The sequence below is a fragment of the Serinus canaria genome, chromosome 1A (genome assembly GCF_022539315.1).
Source record: "Serinus canaria isolate serCan28SL12 chromosome 1A, serCan2020, whole genome shotgun sequence".
NCBI classification, from domain to species: Eukaryota; Metazoa; Chordata; class Aves; order Passeriformes; family Fringillidae; genus Serinus; species Serinus canaria.
In genome coordinates this window covers 13244364-13267572 of record NC_066314.1, presented here as the reverse complement: position 1 = coordinate 13267572, position 23209 = coordinate 13244364, and the positions used below count along the sequence as shown (strand labels likewise).

At 38.8% G+C, this 23209-nt stretch overlaps 1 protein-coding gene across 9 annotated transcripts in view; it reads left to right on the top strand.

Annotated features, from left to right (window-relative positions):
• Positions 1 to 23209, top strand: part of ATXN7L1 (ataxin 7 like 1) — a 110226-nt gene that overhangs the window by 54819 nt on the left and 32198 nt on the right. For 4 of the 9 annotated variants that reach the window (XM_050984548.1, XM_030237920.2, XM_030237921.2 and 1 more), the window contains one exon: positions 22726 to 22948. In XM_050984548.1, coding sequence (XP_050840505.1) covers positions 22726 to 22948 — 223 coding nt within the window. Of the gene's footprint in view, positions 1 to 7170; positions 7191 to 7539; positions 7558 to 16354; positions 16531 to 16844; positions 16958 to 17043; positions 17167 to 22725; positions 22949 to 23209 lie in introns of those variants that run through there. The other 5 variants (XM_018910277.3, XM_018910276.3, XM_018910274.3 and 2 more) reach the window with 5 other exon arrangements.

Below are 23209 nucleotides of genomic sequence, written 5' to 3'. Positions count from 1 at the left end.
GGTGTACCTACTGACTGTTGACATAACTAGATTGATATATTGTGAACCATATCCTTGGCAGCATCAAAAGCAGCATGGGCAGCAGGTTGAGGAAGGTGCTTCTCCCCCTCTACTCCACTCTCAGGAGACCCCCCCCTGGAGTACTGCATCCAGATCTGAGGTACTCAATATCATAAGGACATGGACCTGTTGGGGCAAATCCAGAGGAGGGCCACAAAGAATGATCAGAAGGCTGAGGCTCTTGTAGGCAGACTGAGAAAGCTGGGGTTGTTCAGCCTGGAGAACAGAAGGTTCTGGCAATACCTTGGAGCACCTTCCAGTACCAAGGGGGCTACAGGAAAGCTGGAGAGAGACTTTTTACAGAACAGGGGGGAATGGCTTCAGATTGAAAGAGGGCTGGTTAAGATTAGCTTTTAGAAGAAATTCTGTACAGTGAGACACTGGCACAGGTTGTCCAGAGAAGCTGTGGCTGCCCTGTCCCTGGAAGTGTTCGAGGTCAAGTTGGGTGGGGCTTTGGGCAATCTGGTCTAGTGGAAGGTGTCACTTCTTTGCAAGTGAGTTGGAACTGGATGACTTTTAAGGTCCTTCCAGCCCAAACCATTCTATGATTCTCTGATCTAAGAATTGGTGGCAACATGCCTTTCTTTTTTTCTTTTTTTCTTTTTTTTTCTTTTTATCTTTTTTTTTTCTTTTTTTTTTTCTTCTCCCAAAAGTGCTCTTCTTTAGCAGGAATTCACAACCCTAAAGAGGGATGTGGTGAAGAGTAGGTTTTAATGTGTGAAATAAGCCTGTTAAAATTACCAAAAGACATAGAAAGTCTAGAAGACAACTCTAAAACTTTACTGACTGATTTGGATTAAAGTAAAAATTGTAAATTAGAGAAAATAAGTGGGGAAAAAGTGGTGAGGACTGCTGGACTACATGTCCAGAATATTGCTTTCTGCAGCCCCAAAATCAGGAGAGAATAAATGACAGATTGCATAAAGTTTCTGCAAAAACTCAATGAACTTTACATGTTGCTTAGGAATTGCTTTTCTTGTACATTATCTGAGCAAATGTATTTAATGAGCCTGCACAGATGTTACAGATTTTCAAAGGCTGGGGATCAGAACAAAAGAAGTAAGGAATTTTTTATATTTAAAATTTATTTTTAATATTTTTTTAATTTTGGAAGTATTATTTTATAATATGCATTATATAGAAAAAAGAATCCTTGAAGTCTGAGCTGATGCATGTAGTCATACAGCAAATGACAGGCAAAAGCTGTGTTGTTTAATTCAGGAATTAAAAATGAAGCAGTAAAACCTGTATTTCTTCGATGCATGGAGATGTCATGAAAATGTGTTTTCTGCATCTGCTTTTGTATGTTCAGATAAATCCACTCTGGACTATTTTTGAGGTACATGTCAGCAAGCAATTAAATACTGGTTTGACGGTTTCAATCAACTTCTATGCAACTTGCAGCACATTTTTGCAGTACTGTCAAAACATGCATACCCACAGGACGTGAAAATTATGTGAATTTAATTTAAATCTAAATCACTGATTCTAATGTGAGACTAATTGAAATAAACCCTTTATTATCAGTTGAATTAAGTCAGTAAGAGATACCAGCTCGTACCTGTGATTGTGGAATTTCACAGCTAAGAAGTGTAATGTTAGGGTGCTTATGAAGGCCTGAGCAGCATTGCACACATCAAGCAACAGATTTGTTCTTGTTTGCTGTAGGAAGTTAAAGGATACATTTGAGGCCCTGTAACACCTTAAGGAAGCAGTGTATATATGAGGACAAAAGTAATAAAGTTCAGAAACCACTTCAAGGTATAACAGCATTGCTTCTTTTAGAAATACTATTTTTGTGTATTTTACTTGTGAATTCATTAATTCTTTGTGTATCATTTAGCATTATTAAATTAGTAAATATTATTCTAAAATACTCAAAAACTTTTGGGGACATATAACAGTGGAAAAGGTTGTATGACAGAAGTACTGAAGATGTGTTGTGTCCATGAGCTCACTTGATGAACTGAGATTTAAGTGTAGGAGGAGGGATGTATGTTCCTTGCTGGTAGTTTCACTGGTTATCCTAGAAGTACCTAAGCATGGTGTGTACCTAAGCCAAGTACCTGAGCCACCTGCAGTGGTACTGCTGAACTCGTGGCACTGGTGAGGTGCCCAAGTGTTTTAAGTCATTTATAAGTAACTGAGAACAAAGACTGGGTTTTATGTGATTGCACAATATTCACTCTAGCTATTTTGGAAAGACAGTGGGATCACTTCTTGGTACTTCAACTTGCCTAGATTAGGTTTGAAGGTTTACAGCAAGAAGGCTAAGTCCAGCTCAAAATGGAAACTGAACTTATTCTTAATTTTGTTGTTATGATCGTTCATCTTTAATAAGACAAACTGATCTTTAGGAGCCCCTAGGGTCTCTGACCAAGAAGCAAGAAATCCTGGGCTAGACATTAAATAAACACTTTCTGAAAAGATGGTGTTTTCCTAAGAAAGGAGATGGTAGGTTGTCTTTATTACACTGTTAGAAGCTGATTTTAAAATGGGATTTGCATATATTTTGACACCTATATGGACAACCCCTTCTTAGCTGGATAGGGCATGAAAAAGGAGAGAACCCTGTTTGTCATTAATCCCTATATGAGTAGGATGGAGCAAACTTCTTGCATGTCTGACTGAAATCAAGTGAAAGGGAGTAGAGAGTAGAGTTCCCTGCCTCAAATACGGACAAATTCTGATACATGGAGATGATAAGCAGAAAAAATAAGGCACTATCTGAGAATATGGATATATGTCGGTCCTTCTAGGATTTCCCAAAAATAACAGTCTAATTTATAGATTTAGGAGTGGATTGTGCAGGACTAAGGCGCTCCTCAAGTAAACCAGTGTTCCTCATTTTTCCAAGAGGTTAAACAAGACTCCAGAATCCTATGGGGTTTCTGGAGGAGCTGCTGTGAAAAGTTGGGATTGCTGAGGCAATAGTCTCATCTGAAAGGTAATGTAAGCATAACTGAGTGTCTGTCAAGTGCCACTTGTTAGTCAGAGCTGAAGTTGTACTCTTCCTCAGTACAACAGTTTGATTTGTTTATGAAGGTCTGTAATGCTTTAAGAGTCAAAGGATTGTCTTATAGGCCACAAAAAAAACTTTGTAGAGTACGGTTCTGAAAATGGATCAGGTGCTTGATTTGTTGGAGGAATTGAGTCAGGATAATTTGAATTCATAGAGATCTGGGTGCTCTGTCTTCTTTTCTGCTAAATATGGTTAAGATAAGATGTCTGCAGAAATTATCAGCTAGAGGTTCAGAGATTCTTCTGAAATAATCTCCTCGTGCAAAATCAGTACTCAATTCTGGCTTTCTCAAGCACTCTGACTTGCATTTCTCTAATACCCCTCTTCTGTCTTTTGGTGCTGAAATATCCATGGTACTGAAACATAAGAAACCCAATTTGGGGATCAGAGTGAGATGAGCATACAGATAACAGAAAAACCCAGAATGCTTCATACAGCTGCTGCTCAAATATACATGCTAGTGTTTTACTGGTTTAAAGTTTTTTGCCTGAAGTCTCTTCTGGTTTTGCTGGTGCTGTAGAATTGCCAAAGCTTAAGCCTTGTTTCTAGGTGGGAAAAAAACCCTGCATGTTGACCTACCTAGCAGTACAAGGAAACAAAATTAATTTTAGCACTGTTTTAGGCCCGCACAGCTTTAGCAAGAAACATGTGCACTCCCAACAGATTGGACTCTTGTTTCTGGATTTTAAAGTTTTAGTCCCGATACACATTCCAGACTAGGCTATCTTCATGTGCTGGGTACTAAGAAATGTTCCTGGGTTCAAGTAGCTTAAATGTGCAAGCTGTCTGATAATGCCAGTGTCCATCAGGAAAGCACTTAATAATTAAATTTTGGGCCTCATGTTGAAAATGCTATGGGAATATTCTGATGCACAGCATAAAAGAGTCACCATAAAGTGCTACTGGCATATCCTTTTTTTTCTTCAATAGACACCAACCCAATTTCATCAGACCAAATCTAACTAGAGAGATTAGATGTGTTCTTTTCAAGATAAGCTTAAATATACCCTGCTATCCTAACTTCATGCTCACATCAGGCAAGTTAATGTCTATATCTAGGCTTTGGTAAGTAGGCAGTTTTATTAGTGTTTTATATGTAGTATTACTATAACCAGAAATACATTTATAGCCTGAAAACAGGTTACAAAAGAATCATTCTTAGCTACTTCTTATTTCATAGCCACTTAATTAAAGCTTGCAAGATGAGCAAAGAAAGTGATGCCTCACCAGAAAAAAAATCCTTTCCCCCCATATTACGTACATTGAATAGTTCTTTCAACTATTGATTAGTTGTGTTCTTAGCCTTTCTGCAGACTGTGTGTTCTGTGCAGAAATTTCTGTACTAAGATTCTAGAGTTAGAAATTAATTATTTCCTGAGCACTCTTTTCTCAATATGATTAAATGTAGAACTTGTCTGTCAATTAGCACAAATTGTCTCTGTTAGTATCACATTGTATAAAGATAATTATTTACAGAAGTTAATCTATAAGATGAATGTCTGTGGTCTTCAGCTCAACTGTAGAAGTCCTTTTCTATTTAAATATGTCTTAATATTGCTGATAAATTTCCCATTTTAGATTGAAAACTAAAGCATTGATTATCACTTCCTGAAACACTTGGTTTAGTTCATTTATTGCTGGATCACTTGAGATGCCCAATATTAAGGTACAGAAAACTGTCAAGATCTTGATTTTATTTTAAACAAAAGCTAATATCAGCCTTGTTTTTCAGAAGATATATTTTCATTTTCAGATACTGAAAGCATTGCTTTGAATTTACTTCTGCTAGATTTTTTGCATGGTTACTATGCATATTCTCCACCCACCCCCTTCAAAGTCTGATGCAGTGTTTTGTTTCTTTATAGAAGTTAACTCTCCCTTTAGCACTACCCTGTGTTATATTCTAAATCTTCATGATCACTCAATGCCTTACTGGCCATTGAAGACCTCTGATATGACCTTTATCACAAGCTGACATGGGGTAGCAATCACCATTCACTTTGCAGCAGCCTTGCAGCCCTGTGGATCCCCAGGATTATGTGTTATGACATGCTTTGACAGCTGCTCCACAGGCATGAATCTGAGATATAAAATAGGTATTAGCAGTGTGTAATGTCCTCGCCATCAAGTGATGGAGGTGTACCACACAGCCGTTAGTTCCTTTCAACCTTCTATTTCTCAGCTTAGCTGGAACTTTTTACTAGCATACATTTTTGCTGGCTTTTTTTCCCAGTCAGTTTTAGACATTGTACCTATTTGGCTTATTTATTTGTGTGTTAACATTACTTGCCTAACATTACTTACCTATTATTGTTTCTTCTGCTTATTTATACTTCCATATTTTATTGTGTCTCATTATTCCTTGGCTTCAGTGATTGCCTCTTCTGTGAAACATGTACACCTGCAGTGAATGATTTCCTAAACAGGAATCCCAGAAGCATTCAGGGCTATTTTGTTCAGCTTGGGTTATGCCTCAAAAATATAGTGGTTTATTTTTTACTACAAGTCCCATGTTCAAATTAAATAAAAACAAAACAACCAAACAAAGCCACGAAACAACTGGTTATGCACCTTCAAAGATCTGTTGACTAAATTTCTGGGCTCCGTCTTTGGGTCCAGTCGGTCAGGATATTTTGAATCCAGTTCTCTCTTCTGTCAAGTTGAAATCAGTGCCAGGAGGACCCACACTGCCCTCTGAAGAGCTTACTTACTGTAAGTAATCTTTGAGAGTTGTGGTTCTGTTTTCACACTCCCCATCTTCTTCCAAGGCCTCAGGCAGAAGATTCTGTGATTAAGATAGAAACCTGAATAAACTGGGGCCATTCCTGCTCCTGCCCCCCTGGGATTCCTGCATAGTCAGGAGGGTGCACAGCCAGGGAACGCAGCACTCCAGATAACAACTTCTAGCTTAATTTCCTGGGGAACACCACTCCATGTCTGTGCTCAAATATATGGAATTTAATCCTAAAACATTGAAAAATACCTTGCACTGTGAGCTAACATTTGTTGGTATGTTTCATGTTGGACACAGTTGTGAAATAAATTTGCATTTAAACTGAGGTCCCATGCTGGTCTGCTGCAAATTGCTGGGTTTGGCTGGGTTTAGTGGACAAGCCAGCAACTCCTTGGCTGCAAGAGGAGTTGCATGTATGTGAGAATAGCTGAATGGCTGCCCATTTAAATATAGTTGAAACAAATTACTTGTCGTGGTGTCATTTAACATGAAACATTCTGCCATTCCAAATCTTGAGAGTTATGCCAAAGGAAGTATTTCTGGTTAATGGGGAACCAACCCACCATTTCCAGCAGCAGTCAGCTGGCTGAGGGCTTGGCACAGGGATGCTTTTACATGCAGAGCTGTGCCACAGCAAAGCTCAGCTTGTTGGCTGAACTTTTTATTTTGGGTGGTGACACCATAGCTCTGATATCTGCATACTTGTGAGTATGGAGTATTTGTAAGAAGAAAAATAGGTGATAAAGACCTTTGTGTTTATCCAGCAGCTGGCTGTAACAGGATTTTAATCTGCTTGGTCCGCTTGTACTCCAATGTGTAAAAATCAAAGATAATCAGATCCTCAGAAGCTTAACGTTTTATTACCAGTTACCATTCATTATTGTGTGGAGTTCAGAACCTGAATTTGGAGTTAATGTGGACAGTGTGTGTATCCTTGCCAGCAGTGGTTGAAGCTGCAGCTGTTGATCGAAGGACTGGCTTTCCCTAAGCCTTCCAAAACTAAATTAGAAGTTTGAGTTTTCAGGAGAAAAATCGTGTGATAAGTGAAAGAGTTTTGTATTTAACTCTCTTGATCCTGACCTTTTGCTGTTGGGGCTTTCCCTGCTCGTCGCGTGAGCAGGGACGGTACGGAGCAGAGAGACGGATGGCGGCAGCGGCGGCGGGTCCGGGAGGGGGAGCTCCGGGCCCGCCGCTCTCCCCCTCCCGGCTCGCTGCTCGCCTCCTCCCGGCCCTCCGCTCCCGGCAGCCTCCCGGCCGCTGACGGCGCCTGCGGCCCGGCGGCCCCCGCCGAAGGACGGCCCGAGCCCTGCAGGCGAAGCTGTCAGCGCGCCAGGGGAAGGTGCCGCTGGTGGGTTTTGCAGCGGCGGGCTGAATGTGAGTGAGGGTCGCTACAGATGCTGCCTTGCTTTGTTGCTGCTGTGCTCGTGCGGCGTGAGAAACCCGGTGTAGGAGCCGCACGAGGTTGTAGGACCCAGCTGTTGCTGGAGAAAAATACCCACAGCCTTACATACCTGCGCGGTGCGGAGGGAGGTGACCCGTGTGGAAGGGCTGCCGGCAGCACCTGCGGTGTCCGAAGTAGCTGAGGCGTTCAGGGTGCGAGGATGGCATCCAGCTCCCGCCCCGCTCCGCGCCGGGAGGGGCTCAGGAAGCCTGAGCGCAGCCCTGGCCTGCGGGACTGAGTGTGGCAATGCCTCCTGTGCAGCGACGACCTTTTAAAACTGGCCTAATGGTTCACAGTAATGTAAGTGAGCAAATGAGGTGTAGATATATGAAGGAGGGGAGAGAATAGCAGTTCATTACTTTAGCAAAGAAGGAGAAAATAAATTTAATTATGAGTATTTTAGACTCAGAACAGGAAGTGCCAATACTGAAACTTCATGCATAACCAGAACTTTGACCCTTGGTTATCTGTACTGTGATTATTTTTACTTTTTTTCCCAACTATATCAGCATGCTGTTGTGCAGATATGATAGTTCATGTTGCTTACAGTCTTGGAATCTAATATAGTCTGTGATTTTTATTTTTATCTGCACAAATCTACACAAATTATTGCTAAGATTTTTAGCTTGATAGCAGACACTAAGCTCCATTTGCTGCAGCCTCAGAAAGATTAAAGAGAAATGCATGCAGGTAACTAGAAACTTAGCAAGACCCATATTTTCAAGAAGCCACCTTGATTTCTGCCTTAAATATGTGTTTGTGTGCTCTGTGATTTATTTTGCCATTTTTGGGTATATTTCACATGTGGCAATGTGGTTAAAAAATAATGCAAATTATGATTACATTGGTAATGGGTAGTGTTTTAGAAATATATGGAGAGGTTTTTTTTTAAAATTTGGTTAATAACATGACAGTGGTACCAAAGTAGTTTAAACAAAATATGCCAGTGGGGAACTGCTGACTTTTGAATTGGTAGCTGTCAACTTTTTTATGCTATGTTTTATATGTATTCTGTAGAGCTTTTTAAGTGAAGAACAAGGCAGTTCCTGAGTGTTTGCTTTTGGAAGCCTCTAGATGTCTAAGCTCAATTTAAATTATATCATTTGAAAAAATTAAGTTTTACTTAAAACTTTCATGATACTGAATTATTCTTTAAATATATCTGATTTCTCTCAGTGTGCAGTTCTTGGAAAGAGAGGGATTACCTGCAAGCTTTAAGGCCTAAATAGTATCAGGTTTAATGTTGGCATTACCGCTTTACCTCTGCTGTGCTGTGGTATGAATTACAGCTGGATTACTTGCTGTATGCATGGATTACATTCTCCCTCTATTTGTTCTAATGAACTTAAAAGGAGAAAACCAGAAAGTTCTATATCTCTGTTACATTTTTCTAAATGACACTAGAAAACTTCATTAGACTTTTCAAGGAAAAAAATAAAACCTACTTGTTTACTTGAAACCAGTGTTATCTGATACAGGTGTTTGTCTAAGTCTGTGAAATACTATGGCTGTTAAATGAGCTCTGATTTCTGTAAAGTGAGAAATGTCCTGAGGTATCTAACCAGCATTGCTTTATATTTAATTAAAATACAAAATGCAGTCTATGTACGAGATTTTTACAGGTAATTATAAAGAGAAAGACAGAAGTCCTACAAAAGTAGTCCATGTAACTCTGATGTTTAATAATTTTATAGTTAGCCAGGAAGGGGTGGGAGAGTATGTACTAGTTGCAGCTCCTAAACTGGCATAAAATTACTAAAAAGAGAGAGGTCCCTGATAAAGGATGAATCAAGTTTGCTTGTGAATGAGGCCTCAGCAGACCTTTTTCAATATATTGACTCTGTGAGGCTACACCCGGAGACAACAATACACACTGTATTTGCAGGGTGAGAGCAGTCTATTGTAGGAAGCAAATGCTAAAAGACTCAAGGTTGTGTCATAAAATGTGCTCAGTCTCCATCCATACACTGTAATTCAACCATGGATTAATACCAGATTGAAGCCAAAGGTGTGCCAGGAATGTTTTGAAAGGGAAGAAGAGCAGAAAAATAAATTGCATCTCTTTTTGATGCATGGTACAACTGCAGTTGCAACATGCAATGCCTGATGCCGGCTGACACATTGTGCTCTGGAGCCTTCAGGCCATAAAAGTTCACTGTCCTTTTGTAAGTGCCACCTCTGATGTTCTCTGAAAGTGTTTCATAGTCTGTTGCTAATCAAGTTCTTGGCTAGAATTGATATCTTGGAGTGGGAGGAGCAGTAAGGGAGCAGAAAGTTTATGTAAGTGTGGTTCGCATGTATATGCTTGACAGATATGCAGCTGATTAGCTGGAGGTTACAGGCTGACTTTTACTGTGGCAGTAGCCCCAGATGCTTTGGTATCTTTCCATACTTTGAGCAGGGCAGTGAGTTTTTCCAGTGAACGAGTGAGTTAGTGGAGTGGTTTTGTTTTTATGGTCTTCCCTAATTTGAGGCTAAGAGGCAGAGGGAAGCATTGACCTAATCTGGTTACAGTAAACAAGAGGTAAAGACTGCTAAACCTTCTGTTGATGTGATTGTTGAATGTTTAACAGTCTTTTGTTCCCAGTTGTTTACAGTAATTGAGTCTTTTCCCTTGTAGTGCTTGTGCTGCTGTTCTCATTAGTGTGTATTCCAAGATAAATACCATACATGAGACTTGCAAATACTGTACAGCAGAATATCTGTTCTCTGGTTTTGTTTGCTGAATGTTACACCTTCCAAAATATGTTAGTTCCTAATGCTGAGAATAGACCTCATGTCCTTAGGCAAAACAGCACAGACAGACAGCAGACCTTTTGTAACTGCCACTGCTATCACTTTTTATGCAGCAGGCATTTAGGCATCTGAAATGTAAGGAGAAATAAGAACAAATAAAACTGCCAGAGTGCTCTCATAAGTAGTATCTATCATAGTGAATGTGCTTTTCAACTGTTTTTTTCATTGAATTACTTCTTTTTCAGACCTTAAGCAACTTAGAAAGTCAAGGAATTTGGGACTAGGGAAGAGGAAAGGAAGGGGGGTAATAACGTTGTAGATTTAGGACCTGCAGATTTCCTCAAGTGTTACAATGATCTTCTGATGGGATAGATGACCCTCTTCTTCTATCTCATCCTGCACTCAGTGATCCTCTGTTTCTAGCTATCATTTGAAACTACTTGAGCATTTCAGTGTAAATAAACTTTTTTTCTCAGTACTTAGATAGAGTAGGCAAATCCCAGGGATGATAGCTCAGGCATGGTTAGTTTTGGTTCACTTGTTCGCCATTGCTGGTTAAATCTTCTGTACTGTCTAGCTAACAATTGTCAGACTCAGCAAAAAGCTTTAGAAAAAACTTGCTCTGTGATCCATTTGCCAAATACAGAGTTTAGTTCCTCCTCTGTAATCAAGCTGGAGTCAGTTGATTATAGCTGAGATTTATCATGCCAGTATCCTGCCTGTTGTCCTTTCCCTGTCTCTTTGGTTAAGTGACTCCTATTGCTGGAAAAAAACAAATTGAATCTCAAATTCTTCCAGTTTAGAAGTATCTTTTATTATCTCTAAACAGTAGGATTTCTTTCAACTATACAACATGAATTTGATGAGAAGGGACAACTTCCAGAAGATCGTAGTCTCTTCTGGATTTTGCTGTCTCCTGACAGATGGAGAAAGGTTTCAGTCCTTGAGCAGGAACACAGATAGTCTGATTCAGAGGAAGCAATTGGTAGGTAAGAAATGTCATGTTGGATTTTTTGCATTTCCTTCCCTTTTTTAAATCTACCTTTGTATTTTACTGTCCATTACATTTTTGGCCTTGTGGCCAAGAAAACAGCTTCAAGCTGGATTGATGTTGCTGTGGCTGTGTTTTTCTTCAAGTTAGGAAAGTGCTTGTTTTAATTTTTCCCTCATTTAGAATATCTGGTTTAAATGACTGAAGTTTAAATTGTAATCTCAAGGGATCTCACAGCTCAGTCCCTCTGCACAGAGGCCACCCCAGCTGTATTTGAGGTGCCTGCTGTTTGCTATGCTGGCTGGTGCCTGGCTCCTGCTTTGTCACAAGTATCTGGTGCTTGTCTGCACCCAGCTCCCTGCCGGAGGCCGCAGCCCTGACACAGAGTGCAGGAATGCACACAGCCAGCTCGGGCTTGACGCTGTGCTTGAGTTCATAAAGTTTCTTGGGACCCAGAGCATGGGGGTAACACTAACACTGCTAGGCAGTGGCTTTGTCTGAAGTCTTTGCCATTTTCCCCAGTGCTCTTGCCTCTGGAAGTGCTATACACAGACAACCAAAGTGACTCACTTTAGATTGAAAAAAGGACTTCAGTCTTATGCTGAAAAAGATGCTGTGTAATTTCTAAACCCACAATGTCCCTAGAAGTGTAGAGACGTTTGCACCGAGCTGCACCTCTGCTAATGAGCCCAGCTGGAGCTGATTTGTTTCTGCATCTCTGGTACAGATAATCTGACCATGGATAATTGAGTGTTGACTCTATAAATAACCCACTTTGAAATCCTTGTCTTAAAATTGTTTTCTCTTCTTCCTGTTAGCTTCCAAGCTTACTCTCTGTAGTCATTTCTTGGCTGACCAAGGGTTACTCTCATGTCTTGGCAAACATATGTCCTATTCATATCTTCCCACCTGAAGTGAAATGTTACACCAAGCATGGTGAAACCAGGTTCTAGCACCATAAAAAGCCAGCTAAGTCCTAGTAGGAAGTAATCATCCTAATGTTTTACATATGCTCCAATTGACTCTTGGGGTTTAAACCAAAAATGACTGACACACATGAAGCATTTGATACCTTGGAAAGATATTTACTGCATGCTTCTTCTCAGAGACATCCTTTTACTTATATAATAGTTGAATGTCTTCAGGTAAAACTGGTTCATTTGTATGGACTTGCTTCAAGTTGGACTTCTAATTATCTTGGTTTGTTTGCTTACTGTCCATGTCAAAATTCACAAGAATTGTTCTGAGTTGAGCTATGCCTTGCTTTAATAAGATTGTTTTTGTATTAGCTTATAGAAAGTAATTAGAATGCCTCCTAGGAAAAATATCCTTTGTCTTCAGCTGGTGAGCACCTACTTTTTTTTTTTCCCCCCGAAAGTTTTTCTAAAATATGGTGCCTATGTGCTTCTGAGCAGATCCATAGAAAGTTAGAGCCATCCGCAGTGGATGACAGTTTATTCAGGGCACTGGAAGTGGGAGAAGGGAAAATAGAATTGCACAGCTGTGCTGTCACAGCAGTTCTTGCACCTTGGTAGATAGTTGCGCTGGTATTCACCTTTCTCTTCTCCCTGTGTCATTCCTGCCATATTATTCTAAAAGAGAGGCAACATCAGTGGGTGAATAAACTTGGAATGCTTTAAATTAAGATCTGCACTCTAATGGCTGTGTGACCTTGGAAAATGCCTTTCTTCACACAGCATCTGAAACACTGATCATGCTTCAACAAACTTTGGAAAACTCAACTTGAAAAAAACCAGAGCAAATACCTATCTGAGAAAAAAATCTTATCTATCTATCTATCTATAGGTATAGGTATAGCAGACATGTAATAATGTAGACATAAAAAACTCTCATCACAAGCAATGAAGGGAAATTTTTTAAATTATGAATGGAGAAATAGTTTATCTAAAAGAAGTAATTTGTGTTATGAGAAGTTCATTGAAGTGATGAATGGTCAAGGGGTGCATGAAGAGACAGAATATGAAGTAGTTGTCACTTGGACTCTCAGAGTTGATTTGCATTTATTTCATTCATGTGCAGTTAGGTGTGAGTTTCTTTAGTTTGCATGGTTAGAAGTCATAAATTATGTAAGTTAAAATGAGAACCAATTTTAAAATTAAGAAGCTGTATGTAAATACAGAACTAAAGAGTTTTTTAAAGGGAGAAGAACAGATTAAAAATGTCCTACAAACCCACTTTTGTATTTGGGTATGTTTTTCAGTGTTGTCTCTTGAGTTTTATTCTGTAGAAGGTTAAGAGTTTGGTTTCTTGTTTGTAAGAGCTATTGTATGTAATGAGGGAAACGTGAACAAGTGACCTCTTCTCTTCAGGAATTGTTTTTCCACATTCATTTTGGAGGCTGTGTATTAAGGGGTTATCACTTGTGGTTATTCATGAAGCATTCTAAATAATAGATTTTCTTACCTCTGGCAAATAACGTGCTTGAAAGATGAGTGAACTGATTTATCTAAAATGTCTGGAATGAGGAAATACTTTGAACTGACAGTTATGCTGCTTTTGTAGCAGGTTTTGATAAAGCCAATTGAATCTTAAATGTAGGGTCATTCAATTTTCAAAACAAAACAAGTGTCCCTAGCTGGGCAGATCTGAATGGTTACCTGGATTTTGAAATGATGTCAGAGTATTCCAGGGAATTAATTTGATGCATTGGAATACCCATGAGGAGTGGCAAGCACAGAAAACCAAGGAAAAAAAATCATATGTAGATTTTAGCTTGGATTTCCTAAAATATTATAATTATTGTAATAATGCTACTAGTAATAAAAAAATAATAGCAATAGACCTTATGTGATTGTATCTATTTTCTGTTTTGTCTGAGAATTTTTAGCTCTTTGCTGGTTTGTTTCAAAAATCCAAAGTTTCAGCAGTCTTGTGAAAATCAGCAAGTGTGAGGAGGTAGCTTAAATAATGTGACCCAGAGAACAGTATTCCATGTGGCAGCAGCACATTTGCAGCTTGTGCTGACAGCTGGCACATGTCTACCTGCAGACCAAACTGAACTTATCCCTTGGGGAGAGGGACAAAGACTGTGGATACAGGATGAAATGATGAGGCTGCTGGGGGACAGAGAAGCTTGGGGTAACAGAGATGGAGCAATTTACCATTCAAACTTACGAATTTATAGAAAAAAAATTCCATTATTTCTGTGCTTAAAAAAAAGCTTGGTAAGAAATACATTGGTTCACCAGGTGCTGGGTTTGGATCCTAAGTAACAGAAAAAGCCAGAAGGTTTAAACAGCAGCTTATATGCAAGTCCTGCAAAGATGTTATTTTGAGCTAATTTCAGTGAAGTTACTATTTCTCTAGAAGTTATTTGTATGGAATGATAAAATGAGATATGATATAAGATCTTGATATTGAATAAATTCTGGTGTCATGTTTTTCTCAGAGCCAGGTGAAGAGTATGTCACCTAAAAATGATAGCCTGTTTTCTTGGAATCATAATAGAGCATTGGTTTTTTTCCAAACCACCTCAGTAGTCCCATCTCACTCTGCAGCCTTATCTTAACAGTAAAAAGGAATGACATTATATATTTTTGGATTAAGTAAAACATTAAAGAAACGTAAAACATTTCTGGTTTATGATAGATGAGGGGAAACATTTAATTTGTCCTTAAAGCAATAATGTACATGAATTACTTTATTTTGTTATTGTTATGTAAATATAGTTAAGGAAAATAAGAGGGAAATAGAGATACAGTGAAATATTTTACCTCATAACTATATATGAATAAAAATATGTGTCATTAGAGGACCTTGAATGTGAAAGTTCTGCCTGAGGGAACAGGTCTATTATATGGTACAAAGCATGAGAGGATGACAATACTAAATTTTCCTCTATTTTGCAACAATCTGGAGTGTAATTATTAAAGTTGGGTGTTTGAATAAATGAATAGATGATTTGTTTATAAATTTGTACATTTAGCCAAATAAAAGATTTCTCTTCACATATAAAATCACCCACAAAATTATGATTTGTTGGCAGTACTTACCTTTGAGAGTACTGTGGCTTGATTGCTAGAAATATTTTAGCATTTCACCTGATATGTCTGTCCTAAGTTTAGGGCTGACAATGCATTTCCATCCTCCGAGTGCAAAAATAGTGGGAATGTGGGTCAGCAGGTAGTAAGATACCAGTGCAGAAGGATGGTGAGGGCTGTCCTTGTGGTGCTGGGCACAAGGTTTGAGGTGGTATCTAGCTCAGACTCTCATTTCATGTTGGACTTAACTGTGCATCTCCTCCAGCAGAATGTGAAATTTCTGTGCATAAGCTTTCCTTGCTTTTCTTTGGTAGGCTGTCACTCACAAAAGTGTGTACCCAAGATTCACTTGCTCTGTTACTTCTTTTTTGCCTGGGGATTTTTGGCCTTGCTGAGCTGAGAAATATGGAGTTGAAAATTGTCATTTTTTTCTGCAGTAGCAATGTGTCAGGTGGCAAGTGCTGGTTACACGTGTAGAATTGTGTCATTACAGGAGTGATGAATTCCTACTTAGGTCTTCAATTCCTTTTTAAATCAAGTTAATACTCTAAATCATTAATATCCCCTTTTATAGCTGTAGAAATAGGCCTTGACACTACAGTTAAATCTAGGTCTTCTGCTCAATGATGTGACGACTGACATTGTCACCAGGGCAGGGTATTCACCCTTCTGTTGTTTTCCTGTCTGTCTGATACTTCAGTGATACCTTGGAGCTTTATATTTATATCTCAGAATTCTTATAAAAGAAGTAGGCAAGTACCCAGAAGCTTCAGTTTACATTTAGGATAATTAATTGCATTATTTGAAGCATTTTTTGGAGTTCCATTTGACCCTTCTTTCTTTTCATGCTTTTTACTCATGAGGAATAATAGTGTTCTGGGAAGTGCTGTGTGTGTGTCTTTATGGAATTTTGCCATTTTTACGATATTTGGCCACGTAAATGTAAAATAGTAATAGTCTAGAGACTATTTCTCACGTGTTTTATAATTATCCTGACAAATGCCAGGTTATCCCATAAATAAAAAAAAAGAATTTCCAGTAAAACATCAGGTTCATCCTACTGTGTTGTACACAAACACTCTCCTTCTTTCCTGGATCAAGGAAGTAAAAATTCAGTGTCCTCTTCTAAATATACACTTGTGGGTTTTGCTGCTTTTAATTTTGCACTTTGGTTCATTTCTGCAGTTACTTGAGTTGTATCAACAATTATTAAAAAAAAAAAGAAAGAAAAAGAAGAAAAAACCCCTGCAGCCGTTTTCAGCTCGTGTTGTTCTTGGCATGGGTTCAGTTCTGGTGTCCAACTGGTAGGACCGAAACTTGGTGCTTAACAAGTGCCTGTAGTCAAAACAGTTGGTGTGTGCGAGCAGAGATGTGGTGTTTGCTGCGGCAGGTCATCTGCCGGATTTTCCCCCGTGTGCAGAATACCTAATCACGTTGCTGTGTTTCTCTGACGGCATCTGTGGCAATGTGAATCGCTTCACGTTCCAAAAGTACATGTTTACAGTCGTCGTAGAATCAGATTAAGTTGGCAGCCTGCTCCTCTCTGTAAGTGGCTCAGTTTACATTTCTTCTTCTAGCAGGATGTTTTGCATAATTTTGCTGATCCTACTCACTTGTAGACTTTGTGAAATGGAGAATCGTTTTAGTGGGTTTCTGTCAGAAAGCGAAGCTTATGTTTATTGTAAATAAACACCAGCAGAACGGTGGTTATTTTAGCACTTGATAATTTCCCAATTATGTCATTTGACCTGGAATGAAGCTTGTGATTGTTGAGCAGGTTTTATGCAGCAGATCAGTCCGGGGGTTGGAGCTGGCAGTTTATTTCCTTTGTCAGTTTACAAGAAGTATCAAAATGAAACCGACTGTGCTGTTTCCTTTCCAGTGCGCAGTGCAAGAAGGGTGGAACGGTTTGCGGATATTATTTCCAAACTTTTTCAGCTGGACTTGGAATAGTGTTTTGTCAAAAAAGCTGGTAAAGTTATCCTTCAATTTTGCAGCATAATGCTGTAGTTTGCTAACATCAAATACAATTTTATTTTTGTTTAACCTCACGTACCAGGTTTTGCTAGTGTTTTTTCAGACTGTGGCTGCAAAATGAAAGTGCTTACAAGGTGTTTATGAATTCTTGTTATGAACCAGCTGCCAGTTCCTGCAAGATGACACATTTCTGCAAGAGCCTAGGTTGTTCATTTTCTGGTTACTGGCTGTTGCTTTTCGGGCATGTGTGGGTTTTTTTCTGTTTTGGTTTTATTAGGATTAATGCCAAGTACATTTGCAAACTTTGAACTGGGATCAGTACAAGGTGGTAGGTTTCATTTACGGTATACTGAAACTGTAAGTATGCATTGCTCAACTTTGCACAGTGAAAGGCTGTGCAACAAAGCACCTCAGGATATAATGTAAATAGAAAAACTAATTTGTGCTTAGGCGGTCTGTGAGTTACCATGAGTAACATCTTCATCAACAAGACTATGAGATACTAAATTTCATTACCATCTGCTTAAATATTGTAAATGAAGAGTAACAGTATTCATATTGTGTTAAGGACAGTTGGATCAGCTACTTTATGCTATTCCAAGTAAAAGTACTATGAACTCAAGTGTTGTGATGAATACAAGCTTAAAAAGGAGTTTTATTATTCTATAAATGTTTACTAGCAGTTAATAACTTTCTTACCTTTCAGAGTTTTAACAATTAAATTTGGTTTGTTTTTACCAAGTGTAATACCAAGTTATAATCCATAACACTGGGGCTCTGAGTTATTCATGGGTCTACCTAAAACTGATTTTTACTTTAGGCCTCTTGTACACAGGAAGTCAGATCATGCTGTACAAGAGTAGTGTTTCAAAATGACTTGTGCTGACAAAGTTTTAGTGTCTGTCTTCTGACAACATGAAGATTTTTTTTCCTTTTTTGTTTAAAGTATCTGAAAAAAAAAGCACTGAAAGATGAAAGACATATCGTTCTCCATGCTCAAATTATATCCTTGCATTTTTCCTCCATGATTGTCTGTCATATTGGTGGAGAAGGCACTAACTGGGCAAAAACTTTTCACTTGATGTGATCAGTTTTGAGTAGCATATGTTGGGTGAGAATGTGGATGCATGTGGGATATACTAAGAAATGGGTTTTTGTTTCTAGTCCAGATAAGAGATAATCTGCAGTTTCAGGATCACATAAAGATCTTTTTTGGTAGGAAGCTGCAATGTTTGACATGTTTTATGGGCATCATATTTGCTGTAGTGTCATTGTAAGGTTTGCTGGGAACTGAGTGCTTGATCTTGAGTATAAGAGTCAAGGCAAAAATTTGAAAAGAGACTTTCCACTCAGAATGTGGTTTTGCCTCATTTTCCCACACGCTGTGCTTGTGGCTCTGGAGCTTGTGTTGCCCCTCTATTGCTTTGCTTTTTTTGCTTATGATTAGAAGATGTGGCGTTTCCTGCAAAACAGCTGCTAGTATTCCCTGGTGACCCATCAGAGAGGATCCAGTGGAATTACAGATTTAAAGACAGACCTAGAGGACTTTGGCAGCTGCAGCAGAGATTTGGGGAAAGGCAGGGCGTTGCATTGTGCAGGAGGCAGGAAGGAGGATTAAAAATGGAGTATAAGGGCATAGGAGAGAAGCTCTGGAGATTCAGGGACTGTTAGGTCTCCAACAACATAAGGACTTCACATCTACAAACAATTCAGATTTGGCTGAGAAAGTTGGACTATATCCATGTTTCCATAGGCCATGGAGAATCTCCTGGAATAGTTTAAGATCATTTGCAATGCTGCTGATGCAGAGTTTGCAATGCGCCTTAGAACTACATGGAGCGCCGGGCTTTCGGGCACTTGCCACTGAATGGAAAAAGATATTGATCTGAAATTGATTCTATAGAAAGTGAGGGAATTCAGTGAGAGTGTTAAACTTTCCTCTGAGATTAATGCCATTAATACGTTAACTGTTTGACAGCAGAAGTCACATGTTGCTTGTCACTTGCTTGCAGTGGCCGTGCTGAGACAGCTGAGAGGTTGCAGAAAGATTAATGTGGTAAAAAGGATTGTAACTTTGATTGTGCTCCTGCGCTCTTGGATTTGACAGCACCTGGTATTTAGAAACAAAACAGAATATGTGTTGTTATTTATGGGGAATGTAAGCATTCATTTGGAAGTATTTAAATGAATCAGAAAAATTATCTTTTAAACTGGAGCATGTATTTATAGCATTGCTGAAAAGTGTACAGAATTTAGGTTAGTATCTTATCAGTGATGATAACTGGTTTTCTAGTTGCCTTGCTGCATTTAATAATTTCTAGGGACAAAAACTTTCATTCTTCTTTATTTTCATCAATGTCCACTGGCTGTATCACTGGTGTATGTGAATAGGGACAGCCATGTCCATAGCTGTGTAAATACAAGTTCACCTGCTTTACTAGATCTAATCTGTCTACATATGAACTGCAAATGAGCGTAGAAAGTGTTACACAGATAGCTGATTGTCTCCTTAATATGGTAGTATGTGAATATTTAATTTTATCACAACTATTTGATGTGCAAATGTCTTTTATTCACACGTTAATTTATTGCATGGGCTGTATAATAGTAGATTTGGACTTTGTGTATCATTCCTTTTACATATGTAAAATAGGAACAGACAAATTAGTAAAAAAATGTTTAAAACAGATTTGATCACAAAAGTCAATTTGACAGAGGAGGCCACCACCACTCTGGTTTAAGCAGTTGATCTGACAGCTGATGACCTTTTTTTGTCATATATTCCCATTATTTCTCTGACACATATTAGCAGTATCTAAGGATGATTGACTACCACATACGTAGTAAGGAATGAAGAATCAAGAGGCAATTTGGTAGTTCTTGAGAAGGAATATGCACCAATATTTAGTTATAATTTATGTCCTCACCATTGAGATTTGTCTGAGAATTCACACCTTTGTCCAATACAGCCTTTTTTGCAAGAAGCATGCTTGCCCAGCTCAGGAGTTTATGCCCTTTTGGAGGGAATTACTCTTCCAGCTCTCCACTGTGCCATACTTGCAAGGTGTTGCTGCCGTCTTTTTCTGCTGACATTGAAGTGACATTAACTTTTGTGAGGAAATGCACAGATTTTACCTGTCCAAGCAGTGTCTCAGAACACCTCTGGTTGTGTGGCACTGGCTATTCACATTCTTTCTTCTGTAGGAAGAAGGTGACAGTTTCCATTTCCATTCTAAGAAATTTGAAGAAAATCTGGGTAACGCTGATAATACTCAAATGTGTATTGGAGTCTGTCTAAAAGGTGGAAGACTTTCTGTAGCCATGTTTTGGGGGAAAAGGGGAGTTTGAGAAATTAAAAGGAAATGCTAATTATAGCAGTCAGTTCTGATCACAAAAATGACCACCAATCAGTATCTTGAACATTCATCTTTCCAGAAGATTAATTTTAATTAGAGTAATATATTTCATTTCCAAACATATCATAGGGCTCATATTGATGACACAATTTACTAGAAAGCAGTCAGGTTTAAGAAAACCAGTAGCTGCGTTGGAAATTGGAGTAATTAATCCTAAGTTTATATAGTATGTGTGTGGAAAACATGTTTTCTCCCAAGTTTTACTTTATGTACAGCTTGATTTTGTTGCTAGCATTTCCATTTCATCAGTCCTCCATTAATTAATGGGAAAGTTGCAAATTTTGATTAGCCTACTTAAAATTGATTAAATAGGTGCTGAGAAGATTGGTAAATCTTGAAACATTAAGTATTATTTAATAAAATAAATAGTTTGTGAATGGAACTGTTTCAAAATCAGATGTGTAGTTTACACAAGCGTTACCACAAATATGAGGTGAAGTGAATGTAAATCCATGCATCCTGCAAAGGAGTTTTAAAGGCAGAGGCTGCACACTGAAGTGTGTGGTAGGATGAAAACTGGCAGATGATAGGGGACATTTTGGGAGTAAGGATAGATACTTTTGTGTTTGAAAAAGAATTAAGACTGTTTTGCTCTTCAGTTGCTGGAGAATCTGGAGGAAATTCCAGCATCAGTAATTAAAGCTTTGAATGTGAAGATATGGAAATGCTTGATCTTAAATATAAAAAAGTCTTTATTCAGTCATTTGAGATCTAATAGAAACATTTTAGAATTTTTTTAAGCATTTCTCTTTGTTCTTGAGGTATTTGCGTATTGCAAGTTAATCATGGATGAATCCTTCTGCTACTGGCAAGTTTTTACTTGTGAGGATGCCAGACAAATTGTCATGTTTTGATTCTCTGTGGGAAAATTTTTCTTAGGTGTCCTTGAAATATCAAACTAGTGAGTGCAGGGTTGATGATGCAAATACAAAGCCTTCCCATCTAGTAGCAGGTCACTGATTCTTCCTTACCCTGCTCTTGGTTGACTGTGTGATGGTGGTCAAGCTCAAAGAGTAGCACCCACTTGGATTCTTCAAGTTAAGTGCTGAAGGCTTTAGACAAAGAAAAATTGCTGCATGTTGAATGAGAAACTCCAGCTTGTCTGAAGTACTCAGCCTATGCTTACATTCTGCTTGCTCCATTTGCTTACTGTGTTGGTTGTGGGGGTATCTTTCTGATCCCTTCTGTGATCAGGCTCTTGGTGTCTGGGCACCAGCAGACTGCAGTCAGTGCCAATGAGCCAGGCCCTGCTGACCGGAAAATTCCTCTTCCCCCAGCCTGTCCATGCCACCTGCTGCTGCCTTTGGCTAGGGAGCTCTGGGGCTGGGGAAAGGGTGCTTCACAAATGGGGCCAACAGGACTGTTCAAGGTTTACAGCACCCCTCAAAAATCTTACAGCAAAGATCAGCTCCTGTCTCTTGTAGGATTTTGTGGCTGTGCTGAAGTCACAGCACGAGCCTGTTGTTTGCAGCCGGCTGGCCAAGAACTGGCACTTCTACCCTGGAGAAAAATATAATTAGTAAAGAATGCCCAAAACAGTCTTTTTACTTGACAATAGGAAGGATAGGACATTTATATTTTAAAAGATACTAATAATGATCTAACCAAAACAATTTCACTGAAGCCTGTCTGTCTTGTGCAGGATCAGTCAGGCCTTGCTTTTTTTGCAGCGCTTGAGAGGCCTCTGGTGTGAGCGTGAGCCGTGCTGACCTCCAGATGCCACATTTGTTACTGAGACATAAACTTCCTGGGTTTTTTGCACATGCCATTTTCTCTGTTTGGAAAAGAACCCAACCTTTTACCTTGAATGGTGCTTGGAGATAACCAAGCGAACCAGGCAGAGCCTGCCTCTCTGGCAGGTCTTGGAGCAGTAGACCTTTTGCTACTTTCCAGTTTTCCTGTTGTTTTTGTACAATTTCTCATTAAAATTGAAATAAGATAGTCCTAAAGTAAACTGCCCAATAACCAGGTCAGAGGAATTCATCATAAACGATTTTAGGAGCAATTGCATATCTGTTACAGAGCATTTTACTGAGTCATGTTAGCTGTTACATACTCCTCTTTCTTCTTGGCATGAAAGACTGGGGACACCAAATCCAAATTTTCTGATAGATTATTGCCATTTATTTTATTATTTTTTACCTTTTTTTTTCAGAGCACTTTATGAAGCTGATTTGTCTAATTATCATTTGGCTTGATTACATTCACAACAGTAATGAACTGGTGGTCTTTGGAGTGATGAAAATCATTGTATCTGGCATAGAGAAGAACAATTTCCTCTTTCCCAACTTGTATTTTTAATTTCAGCCTATGACATACTGTAAAATTCATTCCTTTTCTGTTCCAGAACGAAGACACAGTTCAATGTGTAAACCTTCCCCTTCTCCAGCTTCTCCAGCCTGTAATTCCAGGACATCCCTAGTACAGATGAAACCGAAATCCTGTATCAGCGGCCATAACCCTGTCAGCAGCAACTCAAAGCCATTCAAAACGCCCAAAGACAATCTACTTACCTCCAGTAGCAAACAGCACACAGTCTTTCCTTCAAAAGTGTCACGGGATAAACCATGGTAAGTACCAAAATAATAGTTACCAAAGATGTTGGTGTTCAGAATATCTCTCTCTATATATCACAATCATAAAAAAATCTGAATTCTCGTTTTATCTAAGTTTACAGTTTAACCCTCTATATTTCTAAGGGAGGAAAGTGGGATATTTTTTAATGAAGAAAAGAAAAAAAAATATATAGGAAGTGCAAGAAGGACTGAATTACTTTTTCAATATTCCATCAGATGTGTTTTTCTAAGATGCATGTAGCAAGTGAGGTTTTG